General features: G+C 28.6%; 4 protein-coding genes across 4 annotated transcripts; 3 read left to right on the forward strand and 1 right to left on the reverse strand.

The window, feature by feature from the left end:
- The first annotated feature begins 612 nt into the window (after positions 1-612).
- On the forward strand, positions 613-8,872 carry LOC113370569 (ice-structuring glycoprotein-like). The gene is made up of 8 exons (XM_026611258.1): positions 613-663; positions 745-885; positions 1,132-1,359; positions 2,652-2,847; positions 3,972-4,298; positions 6,196-6,573; positions 6,670-6,903; positions 8,576-8,872. Exons 1-8 carry the CDS (start codon positions 634-636, stop codon positions 8,764-8,766), a joined length of 1,725 nt encoding a protein of 574 aa, XP_026467043.1. The 5' UTR covers positions 613-633; the 3' UTR covers positions 8,767-8,872.
- A 3,452-nt stretch (positions 8,873-12,324) lies between these two features.
- Positions 12,325-13,985, reverse strand: LOC113370674 (exosome complex component RRP43-like). Its single transcript, XM_026611369.1, has 6 exons — positions 13,927-13,985; positions 13,799-13,843; positions 13,560-13,734; positions 12,940-13,234; positions 12,740-12,860; positions 12,325-12,621 (listed from the first exon to the last, which is right to left on the reverse strand). The coding sequence occupies exons 1-6, from the start codon at positions 13,953-13,955 to the stop codon at positions 12,402-12,404; spliced, it is 885 nt and encodes a 294-aa protein (XP_026467154.1). The 5' UTR covers positions 13,956-13,985; the 3' UTR covers positions 12,325-12,401.
- A 2,095-nt stretch (positions 13,986-16,080) lies between these two features.
- LOC113369961 (trifunctional enzyme subunit beta, mitochondrial-like) lies at positions 16,081-18,875 on the forward strand. Its single transcript, XM_026610591.1, has 9 exons — positions 16,081-16,244; positions 16,408-16,564; positions 16,630-16,804; positions 17,061-17,261; positions 17,506-17,680; positions 17,830-17,960; positions 18,033-18,248; positions 18,315-18,496; positions 18,611-18,875. Exons 1-9 carry the CDS (start codon positions 16,184-16,186, stop codon positions 18,714-18,716), a joined length of 1,404 nt encoding a protein of 467 aa, XP_026466376.1. The 5' UTR covers positions 16,081-16,183; the 3' UTR covers positions 18,717-18,875.
- Positions 18,876-19,502: 627 nt separating this feature from the next.
- On the forward strand, positions 19,503-21,691 carry LOC113370217 (protein LTV1 homolog; the record flags this gene model as incomplete). The annotated part of the gene is made up of 8 exons (XM_026610894.1): positions 19,503-19,647; positions 19,718-19,855; positions 19,932-20,140; positions 20,198-20,340; positions 20,564-20,769; positions 20,827-20,984; positions 21,064-21,214; positions 21,338-21,691. Coding segments are annotated over exons 1-8 (1,362 nt in total), but the record flags the coding sequence as incomplete, so codon positions are not given.
- Positions 21,692-21,904: the final 213 nt, after the last annotated feature.

Genomic DNA, 21,904 nt, shown 5'->3' on the forward strand with positions numbered 1-21,904 from the left:
GGGATAAATTTCAAATAGATTATTTAGAAAATCATTGTTTTTCACATGGGCAGTTATACGTTGCCTGTTCACAAGTTAGAAAACCATCCGCTTTGTTTGTGTTAACGTCAGACCAAAAAACAAAAAAATGTGGGTTACCAAAGAGCACAAGAGATGGGGCAAAGAAATTCGAAACATCCGCATTAAAGACCATCCTAATCATATATTTTCTTTACATAAACTTGTAAACTTTTAAGATTCTATAGCCGTTTTTAATTCTATTGTATGAGGTGTCTGTATCATAAAATAAGTACATATTTTGGATATCTTAAAATGGAGAAAGAAGATTTTAATAAAATTCATATAGTAATATTAATTTTAACAGTTGTAATTTTGAAATTTTCCTCATGAGCTGTTGGTGGTACCACTTTATCTATTTGTGTCAAAATCCAAGTTTAAACATAATTTTTTATTGCGTCAGGCATTGCGCAATCAGGTTACCATTAGGCCTCCAGCTCAAGAAGCCAGTGGTGCACCAGTTCCTGGGCAGAGTGTTCTGGCCGGCCAACAACATCAGGCAACGCCTCAAACTATACCTCGACGTCCTGGAGATCAGCTAATTGAAAACTCAGGGTTGTGCATAGAGAACTTGCCATGCAACAACGTCTCACTAAAAATATAAATGTGAGTAAATCATAGGCTTGTCAAAACAATAATTCATCAATATATTACAATTTATATTAATGTCTCTTATATTCATTACAGGTAAATTTAAAGGACATTTCATATCTATTGCAGCAGCTAGTAGCCAAAGAAAAAATAGGAACAATGATATTCACTTTACATGGTAGTGGAAAAGGCTTTGTAATATCAGCGTTTCCGAAAAACCACGTGCATAATTATTCAGTAAGCAATTCTTATTAAAAAGTAACTTTTATGAATCATGTTTGGAATTTATTATATTGTGTGTTCACAGAAAAATTTATTTTCATATACGTAACATACGATAACACACATTTTTCTTAATTATAAGCTATATAAAAGCATGTTATGTATTAATTAGGTTTTAAAGTTTAACTAGGTATTTAAATATGTGCTTACATTTATCTAATATTGGTATAATTAGTATAATACCAATTTCTTTATTATAAGGTCTGTGATAGTTTGGAAGGTGCTGAAAGCGTGAGGTGGCCTTACCAAGAATCAGACCTCATAAATATACTTGAAAGGGATGAATTTGCTCCAATTTTAATAAGGCTGGCTGCTCAAAAATTTCCTCATCTTATACAAGACAACTGTTTGATAGCAGAAGTTAGAGATTTCAGAGAAGGAGTTCTCAAGCACAAATTTCATTTATTGAAACCAGATATGGTTAAATTGGTAACTATACCTCGAAGGATATATTTTTCTAACATTGGAAATAGTGTCTATCTATCAAAAAGTATTCTCAAATTTTTGTTATGTTCGTTTATAAATTTATGAATATAGTGCTTATTTTGAGAGGGTAACATAAAGATTAGATAAATAATATGTTATTCACAGGGCCGGTCCTGCCTTGCATGCGATGCATGCAAGAAATGCGGGCGCACGCCTTAGGGGGCGCCAAAACGAGTTTTGGAAATTAAATTTATAATATATCAATAAATTATAATAAACAATCTAACTTAACTAGGGATACGGCAACACAAAAAGCAATTTATTTTGCAATGTGATATCAGTAGAAACAATTAACCGATTAATAACTATGTAAATTAGTAAATAACAGCTCTGTTTATTGCTTAATCTACTTATTCAATATTTTCTTTGTTTGAAGTTACCATGGAATCGAAAAAGAAATTATCTAGTAGAGATTAATTATTGGGCATTATTGACGATCAATTGCGAGCTGATTTAGTTGAAACGGATTTTTTTTAAAAATATAAACAAATCATAATCGCATTTTGCATCTGATGAACTTTGAATGTTGAAGACATGGGCGGTTAGCGTTGTTTTCCCGAATATGTCGGGAAAACGATGAATACAATTTGGGTCTTACGATACCAATAAGGAAAATTTTACGCCGCAATTTTTGATATTGTAAATAACGAAAAATTTAATTTAATTAAAATTTAAAAAATCCAACATGAAATACGAATGTTATAATTGAAAATGAGAAGCTAGTTTTTTAGCTCTCCTGTTATGATTTGCTCAATAGAATAAATCGCATTTCATTTTAATGATAAACTGTTAAAACAGTTAAAATTAATAGGGGGGGGGGCGCTAGAAAAAAAGTTGCATGCGGGCGCTAAGGCGCTAAGGACCGGCCCTGGTTATTCATTCAAAACTTACAATTAGACCCAGCTGAATGATGTAGTAGGGACTTTTGACTTCAAATATTGTATATACCATTATTATAGTTATATTAATCAAATTAATTAAATTAATCAAATAGTTGCAAACTTGAAGGATTCAAGTAAAATTATATATTTTGACAATGCACATTATGGTACTATTGTTGATACTCTATTTAATCGAATTGATGCATTAAGCATTATGCTATTAAGATTTAAATAACTTATAATATATCACTTTATTTTGAACAAGTTTATAACTTTTAGTGTATTAAGTTTTAAATAAATAGCTTTTTTTTACGTCGATATTGAAGGAATATACTTTTCTATTTTTTCTTTCAGCATAATTTTCAGCGGCAAAAAGCAGCGATGCAGCAACAAGTTGCGGCCGCAACAGCTGCTGCGGCTGCAGCCGCAAATGAGATTCGAAAATCACCGTTGACTACTGGTCAGAATGCCACACCAGCCTCCGCAGCCATTAGCGCCATCAAAAACAATGTTAGAAACTGGGCAGAGCAATATCAACAAGAAACAGCCGGTAAATTATATTTAAATTTTATTGCTATTACCTAGTTATTTTTAATATTTTCTATTTTGACGGTATAATTTAATTCATATTATTTATTCATGATAAAATAATATAAATTTTTTTCCCTAAAAGTTATCTTATCTCTTACTTACTATAATAAATCTATATTTATTTGCACTTTGTAAAGTAATGCATAATTTTTGAATAATTATATACTTTCATTATTATATTTTCTTCGAATCATTTTTTGGTGATTTTCAATTCTTTACCATTTTATTACATTACCAAAGCCGTAAAAACATTTGTGCATAGTAAAATTATTATTGTTGGGACATCATATCCACCGTCTTTCATAAAGTATTCAACTAGTTTTATTTTTCTCTGACTTGTAATCTTAAGACAAATTGATGGTACTCCCCGTGCCGTAACGAAATGTTCGAGGAATATTAAATGTATTCAAATAGATTAATATAAATATTATGACACTGTCTAATATTTATAACATTTATATAAACTTTTTTATAAATTTTTCTTCCAAAAGCAATTATTTTGTTAAAACAAGCAGAAAGTTTTTTAAATAATTCAAATCGGACGCTTAGTTCTCTTAAAAACTGTAATTTTTTGCACATTTAGCTCTGTATCTACAGAATGGCTGGTCCTGCCTTTGCCAAAAACTAATCACCTCTTCTCCCAATCATTACAAATTCAATCATTTTCATTCAAATTGGATACTCCGTTCTCTCAAAAATTCGATTTGTATTTTCTGCACTCTTTTCTTTGTATCTCCGTAACGGCTGGATCTGCTTTTGTTAAAAACTAATCAGCACATCTTTCTATCAATAAAAGTGGAATGTTTTTTGAACCATTCAAATCGGTTGATTCGTGCGCTCGAAAACGTGGAAAAAATGCGGATATACAAAACACACACACACACATTTATTTTTCCGAGGTATGCCAAAATGTTCAGAAACCTTTTTTTTTTCAGAAAATTTTCATTTTTGATTTTCGGCCCATTACTATAACTATCCCACGAAAAGTTAAAAATGAGCTAAATACTGATAACAAATTTTTCGTCACAATGATTTAACCGAATAAATTAAATATTTATATGTTAACTTTTTTTATAAAATCAGCTGCTGCAGCGGCGGCGGCGGCGGTTGCTGCAGCCTCTTCTCACAAATCACCTGCAACCGGAAGTAGTTTTGTGAATGCTTCTACCAGCGGAAGTACTTCTAGTGGAAATGATGCTGCCATTATTAGCCTATTAAACAGCGCACCTGCTGCTATGACAAACACACATCATCAACACCTTCAACAACATCAGCAACTTGCGGGAAATGCTACTGGTAAAACCAGAACGGCAGTTTTTCCTCAAAGAAGGGTTTGCGTTTCGCCTGCTGGTAATGTTGTCGTTGCTGATGTAACTGATAGTACATTATCACCGTCGTTCTCTTTGCCAGGTAAGTTTATAAACTACACATTTTTTATAATGTTTAGCTGTCGTACCAAATTTCCATCATGATTACAATGCATTATTTAACCTATATCAAAAGTTGAAAGCATATTTTAAGTTTAAATATATATTCACTTCAATTTCATCACTTTTAAAAAGTAGAATGTTTGAAAATATTTTTTTTATTTCTTTAATATATAAATTATCGCTTTTGATAGAACAGAGTATTTGAAACAAAATAATGCGTTTATATTAATTCATTGAGCATTTTTTGTAACTTGCCTTGATTGTTTTGATATGTTTCAAGCGTATCTAAAATTTGTAATTTCTGTTGCCTCAAGAATTTAAAAATAAATGTTTTAGTTTTAACAAAGAAACGGCACTATTGTTTATTGCGCGTGTTTGAGCTGTAGGTTAAGGGGCACGACTAGTGTGACCGCGTTATAAAAGGTGATTTTTGAGTATTTATATTAAAAAAAATACTTTCAAATCAAAATCAAAATTTTAAGAATATATTTACACATGTTTTAAGAATACATAGTAAAATTTTTGAAGAAAAAAATTAAATATTTTTGCTACTACGTGGATGAAATTAATAAAAAAATCTCATTAAATTAGATAATATTGTCTGTAAAATGAACTACTATAATTAAAATCAAAAATTGACAAAATGGCGGCGTTTAAAAAAAAAAGTCGAAATTTACCCAAAATTTTGGTAATTTTTGGACTGCCAAAACTCGATTTTTGAACCGATCAAAAAATCGATAGTTCATTTTACGGAGAACTATATATAGAACATGTAAAAATTTTTGATAGTGATCGGATCATTTGTTTTTGAGTAATCGCTGCAGCAAATTCGGAATTTGCCGATTCGAGAAAAATGCGTTTAAAGATAAAATGATCGTTATACTATAGTATATAATATACTATATATATATATATACTAGCAAACTCGACGAACTCCGTTTCGCCACAATTTTTTGTTTGTTTTATACTTGAAAAAGGAAAAATGTGATTTTATTATACAACAGTAATGAATTTATTTCGATTACAAAAATGAAGTGTTTTTTAGTTGAACTTCTCTAAGTAAATAAAAGTGAATCCCCAAATTATCCGTTTTATTGAAGTGCTCTTTGGTAAACCACATTTTTTGTTTTTTGGTCTGACGTTAACACAAACAAAGCGGATGGTTTTCCAACTCGTGAACAGGCAACGTATAACTGCCCATGTAAAAAACAATGATTTTCTAAATAATATATTTGAAATTTATCCCGCAAACACTAAGCGATTGGCCTTGCGACTTGTTATTGCGAACGCAGGGCGAACTGGAAATTGCAATCGTTTGAAGTCAAACAGAAGACAAGTCGGAATCATTTGTATGTCACCAAATCGCCAGCAATTTTTGATTGAATGGTAAAAATCAGTGCGTGTACATCATTATTCTTTGCGGCAAGAATTGCTCGTTGACTTAACCAAGCATAATTCTGATAATTGTCACTATTGTAATTACTCGAATTTTTAATTACGGTGCGTGAAGTTCCAGTAGCTTGCATTAAGGCACGATGCCATGCACAACTAATTTTCTTAGCTATAAACCTGGCGAAGCCCGAGACCTTTCCAACGAATGCAAAATTGTCGAAATCGGTTCGTGCGTTCTGGAGTTATTTCGTCAGGAAGGAAAACCCGACTTATTTTTATATATATAGAAGATATATACTCTTTAAATGGCTGCAACTCAAAAATTATTTAAGATATCGATTTAAAATTGTAGTATGTTATTTTTAAAGGTATTGTATCGAAATATGGAAAAATTGAAAATTTGATTTTTTGAAAATTTCACACTAGTTGTGCCCCTTAATAATATTGTGACATATCGGTAAATAATTTTTTATTTTTATTTATAGCTGGCTTTCAAGCTACCGTACTCTCACCTAGCGACACATCACCAGCCGCGCAACAATCACAAACACCTCCTGCATCCACAATACTGGAGCGTATGATTGCTAACGCCTCGCCATCGAAAAAAGTTTCGCCTGGTGCTACTCAATTCAGAACACCGTCAACCATACATGCAGCTAATCTCAATTTGGCGGGCCGTCAGCAATTTGCGCAGCGAATAGGTGTGTCTGGTGCTGCTGGCGCAATACTGCCACAATTAACACAGACAAATGCTGTTGCGGGCACGGCAAGCGCTACTAGTGTTGCCACTCCATTCGCTACTGGACAAACGGTGCTATTAAATACGACGGGGGGTGGAACCACTCAACTGCCGATGTCTTTGGGTAAGCGAAGAGATGCAAAGCTTTTGTTTGCTTACATTTATTTTTAAAGTAAAAGAAACGTCTATAATCAATGTATACCTTCATCTTCATTTGCAGCTCAACTAGTAGCTTCAGGTGTTAAAGGGCTGAATACTCAATCAATGCGAGGTGTTCCTTCAGGTATTGTATCTTTCAACCAAACCTCAGGACCTCCCTTGCAGTTGTTGGAGGCTTTACGGAGACCTTCAGCACCCTTGCAAAGCACTGCAGCTAAGCCCCAACTCACTAGAAACGCAACCGGAAAATGCCAGTTGACGGGAGCGATTATCAAGATGTCTGTTCCAAATACAGGTAATATTGTTTATAAAATAATGCAGGTTTTAAGTTATCTGTGGTATAACATGGTTTTTCTAGAGTCGATTATCAAATTATTTCAACATTAAATATTTCTGTTGAATATTGAACTCTTAGATGAAAATATCTTTAGCAGCAACCTAACCATGAGTATCAATTACCATTAAATCTTTGCGGTCGTTTGTCCACTTTCAGCCACCAAAGCCTTTTTACCGTTCCGCTCGTATGTCTGCTCTCAGCCACTGCAGCAAGTTACGTATAGTGTATGTATGCATTCATACAGCATGCAGTAAATATAAACATAACTTTTATACAGAAACAACACTATATAAGTGTATTATAGTAAAAATATATCTAAAGTAGACAAAACAGTTATTAACTTCCCGTAGGGTAAATTATAGTAATCGCAAAAAAATCGAAAATGAATTTTTTTATATATCTTTACGTTTGAAAGGTTTCTGAACATTGTGGCATACATTAGAAAAAATGGACGGGGGGAGGATCTAGAATGTAATCTTTCTTACACTGATTTTATACTCATCTTTTAAATGAGCGAATTTAAAGAGCCCATTTGTCTTTTCTCTTTTCCATTCTTTGTGTGTATGTTTGTATGTGTGTGTGTGTGCGGATACAAATTTTTGTCCATGATTTCGGGAACACCGATAAACCGATTTAAATAATTAAAAAATTTATTCGGTTCATATCGATAAGGAGACGTGATGATTAGTTTTTGACAAAGGCAGGTCTAGCCGTTCCGAAGATACGGGGCAAAAAGTGCCAAAAACGGTACTTAGTTTTTAAGAGAATGGAGCGTCCGATTTTAATAATTGAAAAAACATTTTACTTGTATTGACAAGATGAAGAACTGAATAAATTTCTGAGAAGTCAGGTCTAGCAGTTTCGGAGATCTAGTAAAAAAAGTAGAAAAAAAAAACCATTTGGCAGTCAAAAATGATCATTACACATATGCATATCAAATTATCAGATATTTTATGGAGATTTTAATAATGTGTATCAATTTTGTTTAAATTTTTATGGGTTCCCTAACATGGTTTGTCCGTTAGACAGCGACGCGGCGCTTACGCGCTTTGTTATTTAGTTTCTATGCAGCTAAATTAATGCGATTGTTCTAAATTTCTAAAATATTTCAAAAGAAAAAAAAACATTTTTTCCAAAAGTTTGTTTTCCAAAAAGGGGCCGTTCAAGTATTACGTAAGCACTATAGGGGGCGGGGGGATTGTTGATTTTCTTATTTTGGGTTGACATGGGGGGCAGGGTAGTCTGGATGATGATAACGTCATAGGTAGTAGTTTTATTTTTTTACATTAATTGCACAATGTTTACGTAAGCATGGTGGTAGGGGGTAAGAGCTTTGCTTACTTTTGCTGACAAGGGGGTTGGGGGGGGGGTAAATAATTGTAATAAATCTGCTTACGTAATACTTGAACGATTCCAAAAGTCAATTTTTTCAAAAATTTAAATTTCTCAAAAATCAAATTGTTTAAAAGTTAATTTTTGATACGGGAGGTTCCAGCAATTTGCCTTAAAGCACGATCCAATATACCACTAGTTAAATTTTGTTTACACATCCTAAACTTGTGTGTTCTGCTCTATGGACAGAAAATAATTTCCAGTCGTGAGGAACTAATGGTAACATTTTTACTTACAGCTAGTGTGTCTCATGCCACCCCAGTAGCAACAATGACATCAGGCGGCACGATTTTAGCGCTCACTCCACAACAATTGGCAGAAGTTCAAGTTACTAAGGATCAGCAACCCAAAGGAACCTTAAATCAATCTTCTTCAATGTTGTTTGATTCTAAGCACAGGCGCAGATCACACACTAACGATAGTAGTTAATGATAGCAGGTATCTGTAGTAAAATCTAAATCTGTATGAAATGCTTTGTTAAGACTGTCCTTAATGTTTATAAGTTCTCTATAATTATAATAAATCATAACAACGGCAAACCACTAACTCTTAAAACGTCAATAATATTCAATTGAGCATTATTATCTGTTAAGCAATACATTTGAGATGAAATCAGATTATAAGCCATTATCGTATGCTGTTTTTAATTTCTTTTTTTTATATATAAAATCTTGTCGAATTATTTCTACCATTACAACTATTTGGCTGTTTTATATTGGCATTGTGATACATAATAGGATTCTTTCATAGAATAATTTATTAATTTTATTGCCTATAATTGAGCATAAATTAATATAGAAGATATGAATTATAACATTAATAGCAGTTTTAATATATGTGCATATGAGCATCTAAGCCTAAAATGAAATTTAACTATTAAACGTTAAACATTTTGTGATCTATAATATTTAAAATGTTTGATCATATAGAAATGATATATACATATAACCAATATATTATAAAAATTAAGTCATACAAATAATACTTTAAACTTTTTATTTTACTTCTTACTAGTGTCATCTTTATAATTACTTTCAGTTTTTAATTTCTTTGAATATTTATAATTATTGGTCTAATTGATCAAGTTATTATAAAATATTATTCTATTTTAAAAGTCTATTTTAGTGCTCTTTGCATATATAGAATACTACAAATTCATGGCTAAAGCCATGCTAGCCAGTTCACTGGCTAAATTTAAATATTTTAGAAGGATATTCAAAAGTATGATTTTTTTTCTTTTCTTGTACAGATATAAAATATTAATTAGAAATCTTTCACCTTACTCTTTAATGTACAAAATTCTACATATAGAAACGTTTAATAATTTTGGTCTTGGTTCATTTAACTACGAACATCTAAGCTTTAAAAACAATCATCATATAAAACGTTTTGAAATGCATTTAAGTACAGATAATGATAACAATATACCGTTGATTCTTATTTTTTAATTCTTTTATAAAGTTAAATTCAAAATTTTGGTTGTATGTTCTATAGTACAACTTTCCACTGCTGATATTCAGTGTATATTAAAAGGTTGCTGCCACAGAAAAATTCACAAGTTCTTTGTATAAGTAACAGTGCCAAAAAAAATAGTATGTGTTTGTAAATATGATGTGCATTCATATTCGTTCTGGTACAGATATGTATAAGAAACTCTAAATTGGCCTCACAGTAAATACCAAAGAATGAAAGTGTTTTTCTGATTTATATTTTCAAATAGTATGAGCCTATTCATAAAAATACAAAGCAGAAGTTCTTTTATAAAATTTATCAAAACAGGGATGCAGAATAATTTTTATTGGAATTCTTTTCTTTATGTCTTTTCTACAAAGTATGTCAATAATATTTATTTATGGGAATAGCCTGAGAAATCTATTTTAAATTTTGTGCCAATGTTAATTACTTTTGATGATTATTTTGAGAACACTGGTTGATACTTTGCATATTTTCTAAAATCTAGTTTTGCGTGAAACTTATAAAGTCTCAAGAAAATACAAATAACAAAATTAATTTAATAATAATAATTTAATAGTAATTTGTTTCATATTAATATTTTTTGAATTCAAAATTCTTTTTACTCTCTTAAAAATAAAAAAAATGGTAAATTGACCAGAATGTAACATATTTTAAAAACAATTAATATATCATTAATAATTGATTCCAAATTAATATCACCAATAATATTGTACATGAATACAATTTTTTATGGTCAATTTTCATCGGCATTAATCATTTGTAATATATTTTGACAAAGTAGGATTTTTACTTGTTTTTGTGATACTCGTAGATTTAATTAATAGCTTTACTTTACTGTAATTTTTTGTAAATTTTAATATTTTTTCACATATGTAATAAGGTTATTTTTTACATAGATTTAGTCACATATTAGTATTTAATTTAACCAAACTATAATCACAAATAGATTGTTTAATCTGGCATAATATTATATTTATTATATATTATCACAAATTCAATTGGTATTGAATGATGGCATTGTAATTTGTAATTAAGTTTTATTAGCTGCTAAATGAGTAAATAATTAATTTTTTTTTTGATAATTACTTAATGACTTGAACGAGACATGTTTTGCGAATTCTTAGATTTGTAGTGACAGCCTTAAACACATCATTGATAGTAATGGTGCCTATAAGATCATATTTGAATGAAATGCAAGTTTTATTAAAAAGCATCCATATCAGAAAACAAGAAATGTATTTGAAAACAAAATCTAATTGAAATGCCATATTCTATGAAAAAATGTTTTGAAATACTTTTTTTTCTTAAAAGCTACAATATTATGCTCACTTTTTATAAATGAAGATAAGTGAAATAATGTTTATAGGGCATTGCACAGTATTATATATATATATATATATATATATATATATATATATATATATATATATGTATGTATATATATATATATATATATATATGTATGTATGTATGTATATGTATGTATATATGTATATATATATATATATATATATATATAAATATTTTCTGCCCTATTCCTAAAATTCTTAAGTTAGCAATTATAAGTTTTGCCTTAGGTTCATATACAAGTCTTAAAGAATAACAAAAATAATTGAGATTTCGCTACCACTAAGTTGGAGAACACATGATTAAAATTTCATCTTTCTATGAAAATTCATACAATTGAAAATTTAATTCACTAGTAAAAGCAATTTTTAATTAACTGCAGCAATATTATTCATAATACTTTTGAATCAGAAACAAAATGTTCAACTTTGTTATGAAATATAGTATAAGTATCTTTAGATCTTTTCTGTGATCTATAATGATGAAGCTACTTAATGTAAATAACGTATTTAATTAATTTATATTTTCTTTTTGTTTTCTTACCATATGTACATACACATGTATGCATATGTGTGTATATAGGCGTTTGTTATATCATACATATAATAAATACATACACACACTCACACACACACACACACAAACACAAACCTACGTATTATATATATATATATATATATATATATATATAGAATTTGTAAATATTTTGTAGAGCTTCGAATAAAGAATCCACAATTAAAAAAAACAAAAGTTTTTTAAAAGACCATTTCTTTATTTGCACTTTGCTTGGAATCTTTGTTCAAAGCTTTACATATATATATATATATATATATATATATATATATATATATATATATATATATATATATGTAAATATATATATATAATTTACACACAAATATGTGTATGTATGCAAACACTATCAAGCAGACTATATATATTTATATATATATATATATATATATATATATAAATATATATATTTATATATATAATAATTATGCCAATATTTAAAGATATAGAAGTATTAATTTTTGTAAGTTATATATTTATAAGGTTGTAGATATAATTGTAAAAAATAATTAAGTGTGGACACATGTAATATACAACAAATATAAATTATTGTTATACATAATTCTCAACAAATATTAAAATGATGTTTTGTAAGTGGTATTTTTTAAATGTTTATCCTTTAAATTATTTTTTATTAGCTTTATGTTTAATCAACAAATATAAATACATTAGAGTAAATTAACAGATTGCAAAGCCTTTTCAGATGCTTTGTTAATAAAGACTGCCCGTTTTTTAGATTCCGATGTACATATTGATACAAGTTCTTGATTTATAGGAGTGCCACCTGGCTTGTGCATTAAAGATATCATTTCTCCTGTAGTCACAATGGTCAACATAGCTGTACTCAATGATTCTTCTTCTTCAGTGGGATCTGCCAATAACCATTTACTGTAAAGAATATTAAATCTTTAATATTGTAATATTCCTCTCATTTTTTTCCAATATCTCTTAGTGCCATAATATCTGGGCAAGATTAACAAGAAATATATTTGCATGTAATGCATACTCATCAAATACTGAAAATGTGTGAGCAGCAGGCATTATTCCGAGTGACAATGGTTTCTTCTTATCTTCATATACAACAGTGGATTCAGTATCAACATCATATTCTACAGTTGGCAACTGAACTAAAATATATAAACAAACTAAAATAATTTTTGAGCTGCATGACATTAAATTATTCATTAATTATTGCTTTTGGCTAACCTGTTCTTAAAGCAGCACTAAGTGCAGCAACACAAACATCTATCAAACATCCATCATAATTCAGACATATCATATCACAATATAGTACCCAAGCAAGTTTATCATAGGCTATACAAAGTTGTTCAAGATTTACATATTCAGAATTTTCTAATATATTACATACAATTTGACTAGCCACTTGCGCTTCATCACAAGGGGGACCAGGTCGAAACTTGGAGGAACATAATGCAGGCAAAGTAATGTTTGGAACTAAAAAACCTTTATTTGCACCTTCAGCTTTTGGGGTGCATAATTCCTGATAAATTTTGAATTATGTTTTACATTTATATATATATATATATATATATATAATTATTTGCTTATAGTCATATTTCATGCTTTCTTTCAAGATTGTCATCTTTCTATATTGCAGCAAAAATCAGATTTTGTGAAATTTTGAGTGAATTTATAACTCACAATACATAATAGCATTACGTAGCCAGCTTTAAGAAATATTGACAAAACTGAATCAAACCAAACTGAATAAACAAAACCTAAATTATGCATTTTAAGAAATAATTGAATTATATGCTGTGCTAGTTATTAGTTTAGCAAGATAATAATATTATTTCAACACTAACAGCTTTTATTCCGCATACAACAGTAGTTCCTCCAAACTTTGCAATTGCTGAACCATCAGCTGTTTGAATCGAGTTGACATTTATAACAACAGGTCTATATTTTAACAATTCTCTTCCATCGGGTCTTATATTATGCACTAAATAATCTTTATAATACTTTAAAGGCTGCAGTTTCCTATTAAAAAAAATTGCAAATATAAATCATTTAAAAATATATTATAAAAATCGAGTTAATTTACTTATATTGTTCTGCCATTTCAGTAGTATTGGAATTGGTAAGGTACCTATATTAAAATACAAGGAATTTTTTAAATAAATTACATCAGAAGTATAAAATTTTTGTATATAACCAAAGTGACTTGTTAACCTAAACACCGGTTTAAAATTCAAAAGCATGAGGAAAGCATCAAGAAATCATCTGTCAAAATTGCAGGTTTGCAGGTTTCATCAGACCAAATTCATTTTTCAGCAGTTGTCAGGTACAAATAATAGAATTGCTAGGGTTACACTTCAACGGAGACTCCTGTCAGCAAAAGAGCTTTTGTGCAAATATTATTAGCACATATATTAGTTTATTATAGAGTTTAAAATATTACTATTTAAATTATTCCAGGATTTTTTAACATTGCCGAAATTTGTGCTTAATATTTTAAGTCGCCCATACCTAAATACTTAAATATTTTTATAGAATACTTTTTAGAATAAATTATTTTAGAATACAAAGTGAGTCAAATAAATTAAATTAAATTAGTGAATTTAGCTACATATATTTATACACATAAATGTTTGTTTGAGAAATATCAATTTGAAATTGCAACTATCAATCCATAGATAAAAGAAGAGTATCAATCCTTAGTGAAAAGCCCAAAACTTGTTATCAAAATAAAAGATTAAAAATAATGACTTTCATAATTTGTCATGATTTTAAGATTTATATCTCGACTATAATGAATAATCGACTTAAAAGTTTATACAACTTGTCTTAAGGCAAACTGCTACTCATTAGTAACATTAACAATTTTTATTTAATATTTCTTTATGAAATCTTTTGTTTATTCAGTTTGATTTGATTCGATTTTGTCAATATTTCTTAAAGCTGGCTACGTAATGCTATTATGTATTGTCAGTTATAGACTATTTTCTAAAAGAATATAGTTTATATTTAACAAAGATATACGTGTATATAACAATATTTTTCGTTAAATCAAAATTAAGCACTAAATATTCTTGATATAATAATTCTAGCCTTTAGCCCTTTTAGCTAAAGATACATAACTTATTAACACTATTTGAATTTTGTAAATTGTCTTTAGTAATGTTTTAAGAGATAAATCATAATAGCAGATTATTGCATTTTTGATTTTACTCATTTTAACTAATATATTTATATATTGTCGGTTAACAGTATATGTTTATTATATTTTTTTTTTGAATACGTTTATTTTCAACAATATTCGCACTTAATAATTAATTTCTATTGTAATATTGTATTTCTATTCTATATATTGTATATATATATATATATATATATATATATATATATACATATATATTCATTAAGTAACAAGAAATCACAAATAATTAAGTAAATTAAGAAATATATGATTATAAAATCAAGTAGATGAAAAATTTCATTTTTAGCAACCACATAGTCTTTTCACTAGACAAATCTTTAATATTTGTTACGATAGTTACATTCGTAGTCATTTATCACAATAAAAATCGCTAAAAACAGATGTCTTTTATACAATGGAATATAAAAGGTATCTGATATATTTTTATGAATGAATAAATGCTTTCCATAGATAAACATAAAATTATCAAAAATACTTTATTTATTAATCATAAGTGATATGAAAGTTGATAGTTCCAATATTTATTTTCCTTCCTCTAAATAATATAACTGAAATTATTTACATCAAATTTATTTTACGTCAACAAATGTTAACTTGTTAGAATAAATTCTCTTCAAAGCTATTGTCTGAATTTTATATATTATTTGCTATATAATATACAATTACAATAGATTAAAATAATGTTGTAAATAAAGAATTAAAATAGGGGTTGTTTTCCATTATGTTATGTTGATATTTTTTATCTATTTTTGCGTTTTATAAAATATATTTTTACAAAAAGATACAAATTTGAGAATATCTGAAATTGAGAAGTAACGCCACATATTAAACAACTCTGAATCCTAAATTAGAAATTCATATTAACTTATCTGTAAGCACAATCTAGAAATTTGCCTTAAAACAATGCCATGTTACCTATAATTTTGCAATCACAGTCTTTATTTAAAATTGTATCATCATAATGCTACGTTAAATATCTGAATTGTAAATAGTAGCTAATTAAAAGGAATGTAATGTTGTCAATTTGAATTATACATTTTATATCAGTCATTAAGACAAAAGTCACCATTGTGGTGAGCTTCAGATGAAACGCATTCGCTCGTCCAAAGTCCAAGTCTGTATTTTTTATTTGTAGGAATTTGTTTTGGTACTGTTGCACTTTGTATTTTACTTCTTCGCTTTCATTTCGAACGAGTTGACAAGCACCTCTTAAAAAATTGTATCGAATTTAATAAAAAAAAGTTGAAGCCATTAAAAATACTATTCGAAATGAATTCTTTTATAGCTAGAAATATAATTCGAGTTCCACAAGTTTTAACTACTGGAAATGGTGAGATTATTAAATTAATATAGTTGGACATTGATCATTCAGTGCAGCTTGTAAAAGTATATTTAGAATATGTCAATATGGCAGTTTTTTGCAATCATTGTATCGATTCTATTATTATAACCCAATTTAATATATTTTTTAAAACTATAAACCTATTTTTTAGTTTCATCTAGGAGTTATGCCAAAAAACAGACATTGGGTTCTCAAAGGCTTGGGAATCAAAATATTGTTCTGGTTGATGGCGTTAGAACACCTTTTTTGTTATCTGGAACAGAATATAGTAAACTGATGCCTCATGATCTGGCGAGACATGCTTTAATGTTCGTATATTTTTATTTTTTTCTAAATAAAATTATTGTTCAATAAATAGTATATTTATTTTTAGGGGTTTGATGAAGAAGACTGGTCTGTCAAAAGAACTGGTGGATTATATTATTTATGGAACTGTTATTCAAGAAGTTAAAACTTCTAATATAGCTCGTGAAGCAGCAATAAGTGCAGGGTTCAGCTTAAGAACACCAGCACATACTGTTACAATGGCTTGTATTAGCTCAAATGTCGTGAGTATATTTAGAAAAATTTAAATATTATTGTTAACTGAAGTATATTACATAAATAATTCTAATATATTATTATTATGTTTGCCAACATTTTTTGTTATATTAATAGTATCATAAAGAATTTTACGTTTTGATTTTTTTTATTGATATTTATATATATATATATATACATATATATACATATATATATACATATATATATATATATATATATATATATATATATATATATATGTATGTATATTTATATTCCTAGGCTATTACAACTGGCATTGGCCTGATCAATAGTGGTGTTTATGATGTCATTGTTGCGGGTGGTGTAGAATTTATGTCTGATGTTCCAATTAGGTTAAGTAGAAAATTACGTTCAGTTCTTCTTAGGGCCAATAAAGCAAAAACTCCAGCACAAAAACTCCAGTTGGCATCCACAATTAGACCTAATTTCTTCATTCCTGAGGTATTTAGTTTTGAAATTATAGTTTTTGTAAAATATTTTTTAAATTTTTTTCTTTGCTATCTTAGGAATAATTTTATACTATATAACTTTTGAAACTACTTATCTACTTAAAGCTATTTATCAAAAATTTCATTTCATTCATTTCATCCTTTTTGTTAAGATTTTTACATTCTACCAAATATAAATAATTTTTAAAATAATGACTTTGTAATATAATTGGTAACTATTCATTGTATTATTTTAGTTACCTTCTGTATCAGAATTCAGTACTGGCGAAACTATGGGTCACTCTGCTGATAGATTGGCTGCTGCTTTCAAAGCATCTCGAGAAGAACAAGATGCATATGCTTTGAAATCTCATACATATGCTAAAAATGCACAGGAGAAAGGATATTTCACAGACATTGTTCCATTTCAAGGTTTTTTTTTGGAATTCATAATCAACTTACTTACATTATTTAAATCATTTTAGTACAAATTAATTTGAATCATTGTATGAAAGCAATAATATGTAGATGCAAACCAATTGTTAAACATTACATCTAAATAAATATAAATGTGGAAACAGTTCCAGGTGTGTCAAAGATGGTAGAAACTGACAATGGTATTCGTGTCACATCATTAGAAAGTCTGGCCAAATTGAAACCTGCCTTTGTGAAACCCCATGGCACAATTACAGCTGCTAATGCATCATTCTTGGTAAATTGTAACATTTTAATTTTGTTCAAAAATCATATAAGTTATAAATATTAAACTTTAATTACCCTTTAGACTGATGGTGCTTCAGCTTGCCTCATTATGACTGAAGCCAAAGCCAAGGAATTAGGTTTGACACCAAAAGCTTATCTAAGAGAATTTTTGTATGTTGCCCAAGACCCAGTCGACCAGTTGCTGCTTGGTCCTGCTTATGTAACACCAAAGATCTTAGAACGTAGTGGTCTGAGTTTAAAAGACATAGATGTCTGGGAAATGCATGAAGCTTTTGCTGTAATGTTTTTTTTTTTTTTGAAAATTTTTAATATAGATTTTTTGACTACATTAATTTTTTTTTAGGGTCAAGTTTTAGCAAATCTTAAGGCCATGGATTCTGATTGGTTTGCACAGAATTATATGGGAAGAAAGGAAAAAGTGGGAAACCCTGATATGAATAAGTTTAATCAATGGGGTGGATCTCTTGCAATTGGGCATCCTTTTGCAGCAACAGGTGTACGTTTAGCTATGCATACTGCAAATAGGTAAGTTCAATCATTGAGAAATAGCCCATAATAAAGACGTATATTTCAAGATATTGTATTAATATTTATTTTGATTATATGAACATATCATGTATATTGTTTCTATGACTTTAGGATGGTACGTGAAGATGGTCAATTTGGTTTAATATCTGCATGTGCTGCAGGTGGACATGCAGTTGGAATGATTCTTGAACGTCATCCTGATGCTAAAGCAAACTAAATTATATGTTCATTGTTTTTTTGTATTAAAGATCTTTAGTTATCAAATTAATTAAAAGTCATTGTTAATTATTAAGCAGATGATTTTAAGCTAATATTATCCAAAATGTAACAAATTTTTAAATTTTGATATTTTATAAGAGAAATGTAAATAGCTATATCTTCATATTTTATACCTATGTAGAAGATAAGATTATTAATAAATAAATAATTTATACAATTAGTGCTAAGAGGATAAATTTTGCAAAAAGGCTGAATTTTTCTTTAGTTAATTGATAAACAGTTTCCTAGCAGAAAACCATTTTTCGGAGTGAAATTCATTTTTAAATTAAATAAAAAAAATGTTGCATTGTTTGTTTTATACATTATTTGTATAAAATAAATTAAACTAAATATTTAATTAGTTAAATATTTACTCTAATAGCTAGATAAATATTTACTCTAATAAAACTCAAACTATGTTGTTCGAGCAAGTTTTTTGGAATTTTCTTGTTTCTAAATTTTTATTGTTTAAGTACATATATATATTTCGTATAAATTATTCAGATGGAAGTGTGTCGTATGAGAGATAATTTAAAATCTATAATATATTAATTATTTTTCCGGCCATTAGTTAACAATTTGACTTAATTCGAAATTGAAAACAGGTTGAGAACCGTATAGTCATAATTTTGAGTCTGGTAACACTATAGTAACGGTGTTGGTCGTATTGGCCACACTAGACAATTTAATAATGTTGGTCACTACTTCTTGTGTTGTTATAATAATTTCTGACACTTCTGTTTAATGTCATATATAATTAGAATGATTTTTCAATCTTTGTATAATTGCTTATAAACTTATTTGTGCTGTCCAATTGTTTGTCGTGATATAGTTAAATAACATAAGGCTGCTTAATATTAGTATCACATGTGACTTAACCTATAAAAATGGTAATTATTTTTTTAACTTGTATGATTAACAATAATATAACTTATATCAAATCATAATTATTATTTTCAGCCTAAACGAAAGCCATTTATAGACAAAAAAAATTCTGTGACTTTCAACTTGGTTCATAGGAGTCAACATGATCCTTTAATTGCTGATGAAACTGCTCCACAGCATGTATTGATCGAAGCTCCACAGAAAAATAAGAAGGTTTGTAGGTTTAGGATTTATGAAACCTTAAATTATCCAGAAAAATAGATTTCAAGCGATCATTTATCCATTACAGCCCGATAAGAAGCGTGAAGAACTACATAAATATGGAATATTTTATGATGATGATTATGATTACATGCAGCATCTTAAAGAACCAGGAAAAAATGTTATGTCATGGGAATTATCTACTAATGTGACCAACAAGGAGAAAAATAAGGAAAGCCGAAATAATATAAAATTACCAAGTTCAGTTTTTGCTTCTGAGTTCGAGGAAAATGAGGGGTAAGATATTCATTAATTATTTATAATTAGTGTTCTTCAAAAATATTTTATTTTTAGACTTTTAAATAAAGCAGCACCACACTCAGGACCTAGGCCAGACTTAGACCCAGATATTGTTGCAGGGTTAGATGATGATTTTGATTATTCAGATCCTGAGAATATACTTGATGATGATTTTGTGTTGCAAGCAATGGCAGAAGGTATATTTTCATTAATTCATTACTAAATGATTTGACAAAATTATGATATATTAAGCTATTTATGTCTTAGTAATTAAAATAACAAGCATCATAATTATGATTCTAACTTTTGATGGTTAACTCACAAATATAACTTTGATATTCATATGCAAAATATTTATTTTAACTTTTAATTAAGCATTAAATAAATTTTCTATCAATTGAGATATACAAATTTTTATAGGAGATACAGAATCTGAAGGTTCTGAATGTGAATCATATGATTCTGAATATGAAGATGAATTGGAAGATGAGGTAGGATCTCTTAACAGTGGTAAATTTTCATTTCGAGATGAAGAAACAAAGTCACGTTTCACGGAATATTCAATGAGTAGTAGTGTTATGAGAAGAAATGAGCAATTATCTCTTCTTGATTCCAGATTTGAAAAGGTACAACTAATGAATATAAAATAATTTATAATAAACATTCAGAAGTTTCTTTTCTAGATGTATGAAGATTATAATGATACTGAAATTGGTGCACTGGAGTGTGAAGAAATTGAAGGGGAAGTTTTGTGCAATGCCGATGTTTTGCTTCAGTATGCCAAAGAATTTGAACAGAGTCAAATTAAAACAAAAATGGATAAAGATGAGGAAATCAAAAGGTACTATTAACTGCTTAATATCTATAATGAGTGCGATCACTAGGTGTCTTGTGATGTTATTTATAAACATCTTTTATAGAGCTTTGAAATATGAGCAAGAGTCATCATCTGATTCTGAAGATTTGGAAGTAATGAGTGTTGAAGATAATTCTAATAAATGGGATTGTGAAAGTATATTGTCTACATATTCTACTTTATACAATCATCCTCGTCTTATAGAGGAACCACAAGTATGTACTAAAATACTGATCAATCATACTTAATCTCATATTGCCATATCTTTGTTATTATCTTTGATAGCTATTTTACAAAGTTTTCTAGCATCTGTCATATTAAAAATGATTTTTTTTTAGGGACCTAGAAAGATCAAAATTAATGCACGAACCGGAATGCCCATTAGTGCAAGTCATAATGAAAATAAGTTAACAATAAAATCACTTGCAAAATTTAATAATCTCAATTCAGGAATGGATAAATCAGATGATGCACAATCTGTATGTGCAGAATCAGTTATGTCAACATTAAGTGTTCTCTCTATTCGGCCCAAAAATGAGACATCTGTAGAACGTAATCAAAGAAAGAAGTTGTTGAAAGAATACCGCCATGAGAGAAGAATTGAGCGTAAAGCAAATACTGCGGCATTCAAAAATGAAAAGAAAAGACAAGAAAAGATCAGAATGAATAATAAAAATAATATACAAGGAAAAAAATTATCATGATTATAATTTGATGAATTGTTTATTATAATTTTTTACAATGTATTAAATTACATTGCATGTTGTATAGTTTAATTTTGTTAATAAAATGGTTTACACATTATTAAGTTTTCATACTATTTGAGTAGATTTAAGCAAATAAGTTCTTGGTGCAGTTGATAAAAGTTGATGAAGAATTAATTTTTACTTGCCCTTTGATAATTG

This window comes from Ctenocephalides felis, unplaced genomic scaffold (assembly GCF_003426905.1).
Source record: "Ctenocephalides felis isolate EL2017-DRISC unplaced genomic scaffold, ASM342690v1 CF-g0.4_SCAFFOLD_01492, whole genome shotgun sequence".
NCBI lineage: Eukaryota > Metazoa > Arthropoda > Insecta > Siphonaptera > Pulicidae > Ctenocephalides > Ctenocephalides felis.

Coding starts and splice junctions, on each gene's coding strand:
- LOC113370569 (XM_026611258.1), top strand. CDS start 634: ATGCAACAACGTCTCACTAAAAATATAAAT. Junction 886..1,131: donor ACCACGTGCATAATTATTCA/GTAAGCAATTCT, acceptor CTTTATTATAAG/GTCTGTGATAGTTTGGAAGG. Junction 2,848..3,971: donor ATATCAACAAGAAACAGCCG/GTAAATTATATT, acceptor TTATAAAATCAG/CTGCTGCAGCGGCGGCGGCG.
- LOC113370674 (XM_026611369.1), bottom strand. CDS start 13,955: ATGCTTTTGAATTTTAAACCGGTGTTTAG. Junction 13,844..13,926: donor AATTTTAAACCGGTGTTTAG/GTTAACAAGTCA, acceptor ATTTTAATATAG/GTACCTTACCAATTCCAATA. Junction 13,235..13,559: donor TTGTATGCGGAATAAAAGCT/GTTAGTGTTGAA, acceptor AAAATTTATCAG/GAATTATGCACCCCAAAAGC.
- LOC113369961 (XM_026610591.1), top strand. CDS start 16,184: ATGAATTCTTTTATAGCTAGAAATATAATTCGAGTTCCACAAGTTTTA. Junction 16,565..16,629: donor CTGGCGAGACATGCTTTAAT/GTTCGTATATTT, acceptor ATTTATTTTTAG/GGGTTTGATGAAGAAGACTG. Junction 18,249..18,314: donor AAATGCATGAAGCTTTTGCT/GTAATGTTTTTT, acceptor ATTTTTTTTTAG/GGTCAAGTTTTAGCAAATCT.